The sequence below is a fragment of the Austrofundulus limnaeus genome, unplaced genomic scaffold, assembly GCF_001266775.1.
Source record: "Austrofundulus limnaeus strain Quisiro unplaced genomic scaffold, Austrofundulus_limnaeus-1.0 Scaffold4, whole genome shotgun sequence".
Classification (NCBI taxonomy): Eukaryota; Metazoa; Chordata; class Actinopteri; order Cyprinodontiformes; family Rivulidae; genus Austrofundulus; species Austrofundulus limnaeus.
Genome location: NW_013952406.1, coordinates 1,315,834 through 1,319,594, shown reverse-complemented (window position 1 = coordinate 1,319,594; position 3,761 = coordinate 1,315,834). Strand labels below are relative to the sequence as shown.

Below are 3,761 nucleotides of genomic sequence, written 5' to 3'. Positions count from 1 at the left end.
ACTCTGGAGTGCCTCCGCCATGTTTAATTTCCCTCGCAAAAAATTTTACTAAAGTGTAAGCAGCGGCGCCCTCTCCTGGACGGCGGGCGCATTACGCGGATTTAAACAATTAATCTAATAAAAATGACTTTAATCTAATAAACCATTAATCGACAATTAATCGTAAGTCGATTAATTGTTAACATCCCTAGTTTCTATGTTGAAATTTCTGGGACCATTCGAATGTTTCTGTTAATGCACTGGTTTGGTCTTAAATGTCATTCCTAATGGTCTTAAAAGGTCTTTAAAAGGTCGTAAATTTAACTTACTGAAACTGGCCTGAACCCCGGGGGAGGGATAAGCAGTGGGCGATAGATATTTATTYTGTTTATGATGTTTATTTTTACTCTTAATGTTTATTTTGAAAATATGTGTAACTGTAGAGCTAAGAATTCATCACAGTTTAAAGTAATCACGGCAATATTTGAAGATCCTTTTGCACAAATCTGCCTCAAACTGACCGTTATTGTTCTCTCCAGGCCTTGTGGACATGTGTGTGCAACATGTCCCTTCACCACAAGATGGCGCTAAGACTAAGATAGAGCACACGTACACCGGAGGTCTGGACTCAGATTTGGGGGAGGTCATGGCCGAGTGTGATCCTGAAGTGAGTGAAACATAAGGTTGGAGGTAAAATGTCTGGTTTCCTGTTCCTCGGTTAACCGTCTCTCTTTTCCTTCGTGTTTCTGGTCCTCAGGGTCCGCTGATGTGCCACACCACAAAGATGTACAGCACGGAGGACGGGGTGCAGTTCCACGCGTTCGGCCGGGTTCTGAGCGGCACCATCCAGGCGGGTCAGCCGGTGAAGGTGCTCGGAGAGAACTACTCGCTGGAGGACGAGGAGGACTCTCAGGTCTGCACCGTGGGTCGCCTCTGGATCTCTGTAGCCAGGTACGCATCTAGGTTTGTTTACCTTTCAAACAACTGCTGATTATTTAGTAAATTTATCGTTTTTTACTTTARTTTAGATATCAAATAGAGGTGAATCGAGTGCCCGCAGGCAACTGGGTGCTGATTGAAGGCTGTGACCAGCCAATCGTGAAGACCGCCACAATCACAGAGCCCAGAGGGAACGAAGAGGTGAGCCATCAATCTAAAAATAAAAAACAACTCTTACAGCTCTATGATGAGCCAAATTAAAGAAAAACTCTCTTCCAGGCTCAGATTTTCAGGCCATTGAAGTTCAACACAGCATCAGTAATTAAAATCGCAGTGGAGCCGGTTAACCCATCAGAGCTGCCAAAAATGCTGGACGGTCTGAGGAAGGTCAACAAGAGCTATCCCTCTCTCACCACAAAGGTCCGACCCCAGCCTGGGCCGGCTCAGCCACTCCACTCACTTCAAATACTTTTTTTTTATTGGTTTGGAGTTTGATGGCTGAAATCCATGTTGGTCTTTCAGGTGGAGGAGTCTGGAGAACACGTCATCCTGGGAACAGGCGAGCTTTACCTCGATTGTGTCATGCATGACTTGAGGAAGATGTACTCTGAGATTGATATTAAAGTAAGTAGAGTAATCTAATACACTTTGTAACTATAGGATTACTTARAAGAGTGAGTAAAACACTTTGTTACATTAACTACGATTACCGGTCTACTGAGAGTTGATAAAATGCATTATGCATTCTAGCTTTCATTAAACACATTAAAAATGGTTTGGAAAGATTATTATTATTTTTTTATTATTATTATTATTTTTACCCATCTGGGGAGGCTGTAAATGTTGTTATGTAACAGTTTTTGTTTAAAAATTGTCCCGTTGTGAATAAACAAATATTAAATTTAACATAATTAACAAAAAAAAGTCAACGTACAAAAACATTCACTTCTCTTTAATTACTTTATTATATTAAACAAAATCAGCTTCAACATATTTTGTTTATTTATTCTCAGTTTAGCTTTTGTTGGTGTTTTGTTTTGAGCTATAATTTAGCTATATTTAGCTTTTAGATACTGTTGTTTATTAGTGCTTTAATTTTAGTGTTTTGCTTATTTTTATATTTTAGTTACAGTTTTCATACATTATCTTTTCTCTTTTTGTTGATTTTATATTTTAGCTACAGTTTTGCTGCTTTAGAGCATTTGAGTGAGGAAATGATGATTTTTTTTTCTCGACACAACCTCGGGGTCAGAGGTCACCCTTATGAGTGCTCCTTCATGCTACACTACATTAACTTTCTCTATGATTTTGTTCATTTTAGCTTATTTTCTGCTTGTTTTTAAAATTTACATTTAACCAAATTTCAGTTGTCATTCAGTTCTCAACATTCACTCCAGATTTTGCAGAAAATCAAAATTCTCAAGTTATAATTCAGGTCTGTTAAAATAAAAATGAATGGTGAAGAATGTTTTAATATTTTGTCATCTGCTTTTGCTTAATAAGGATTTTTTAAATAAAAAGATCTTTTTTCACTCATTAGATGAATAAAATAAATGTTTTTAAGTCTTGTGTTTGCAGACAAACCTGTTTTAGTTTTGTTTTTGATGCCCGCAGGTCGCTGACCCAGTTGTGACTTTTTGTGAAACCGTTGTGGAGACGTCGTCACTGAAGTGCTTCGCTGAGACGCCAAACAAAAAGTGAGCGTCGAACTTGATGTTTTTTATYTTCACACAGTGAAAATACTTCAATCTGAGGAACGTTGCAGGTCTTTCTGTGTTRTCTGAATCTGTCCTACGCTCCGAACAAGTGATTGACAGCTGTGTGATGTGATCGACAGGAATAAGATCACCATGATAGCCGAGCCCCTGGAGAAGGGACTGGCCGAGGACATCGAGAACGAGGTGGTGCAGATCACGTGGAACAGGTACCAACCGGCCCCGCTCCGCTTTAAAACTCACTTCCTAATTAACCGCAGTGATTCAGTGTTCCTTTCATGTCACATTTTACTTTGATGTCGGCTTAATAATTCCTCCACGTGTCTTCGTCTCTCTGACCGTTTATCCTCATTTCATCCTCGCAGAGATAAACGAGTAGACGTTTATGAACGAGGATTTGCTCATTAATTAAACGTTTTTGTAGCAAATGGGGGGGAAATGCAGCCTAACTGTTKCTGCAGCTGCGTCTGAGAGGAGGAGGATGAACAAAAACATCCTCGTTAAGTTAACTCACCTTGACGTTTTGATTCATTTTCTCCAGTAATTAAATGAAGCACTCAAAGCAGACGTGRGTTTTCCTCTTGTATGAAGAGATGCTTGACTGCGTGTTTTGCTGGAGAGGAGCTTCCTATTGGCGAGGCCATCTGGACCCAGTTGTGCCAGCATGAAGCTGACACACACACACACACACACACACACACACACACACACACACACACACACACACCTTCCATTAAGCCCTTTGTCCCCCAAATAAAGCGTCTCTTCAACGTTCCTCGCTCGCCTCCTCCTAACTCGTCCTGCTCTGTTCGACAGGAAGAAGCTCGGGGAGTTCTTCCAGACTAAATACGACTGGGATCTGCTGGCTGCCAGGTCCATTTGGGCCTTCGGACCCGACACCACGGGACCAAACATTCTGGTAGACGACACACTGCCTTCAGAGGTGGGTTTCAATCAGTCGAACATGAGCGCAAACATCTGTTTGTGTATGCTGGACTCACTTATACACAATGAGAAGTGCTTTTTGTTCATGGCTTTTAAACTCTTCTTTAATATTTAATGATGTTATTTAACCCTCCTGTTATGTTGCGGGTCAGATTGACCTGTTTTAAAGTTAAAAAAAAAAAT

General features: G+C 40.5%; 1 protein-coding gene across 1 annotated transcript in view; it reads left to right on the top strand.

Annotated features, from left to right (window-relative positions):
• eftud2 (elongation factor Tu GTP binding domain containing 2) overlaps window positions 1-3,761 on the top strand; it is a 16,989-nt gene that overhangs the window by 7,773 nt on the left and 5,455 nt on the right. Inside the window, exons 15-22 of the mRNA XM_014022648.1 lie at window positions 519-646; window positions 737-930; window positions 1,008-1,119; window positions 1,198-1,338; window positions 1,441-1,542; window positions 2,533-2,615; window positions 2,756-2,842; window positions 3,450-3,576. Coding sequence (XP_013878102.1) covers window positions 519-646; window positions 737-930; window positions 1,008-1,119; window positions 1,198-1,338; window positions 1,441-1,542; window positions 2,533-2,615; window positions 2,756-2,842; window positions 3,450-3,576 — 974 coding nt within the window. The remainder of the gene's footprint in view (window positions 1-518; window positions 647-736; window positions 931-1,007; window positions 1,120-1,197; window positions 1,339-1,440; window positions 1,543-2,532; window positions 2,616-2,755; window positions 2,843-3,449; window positions 3,577-3,761) is intronic.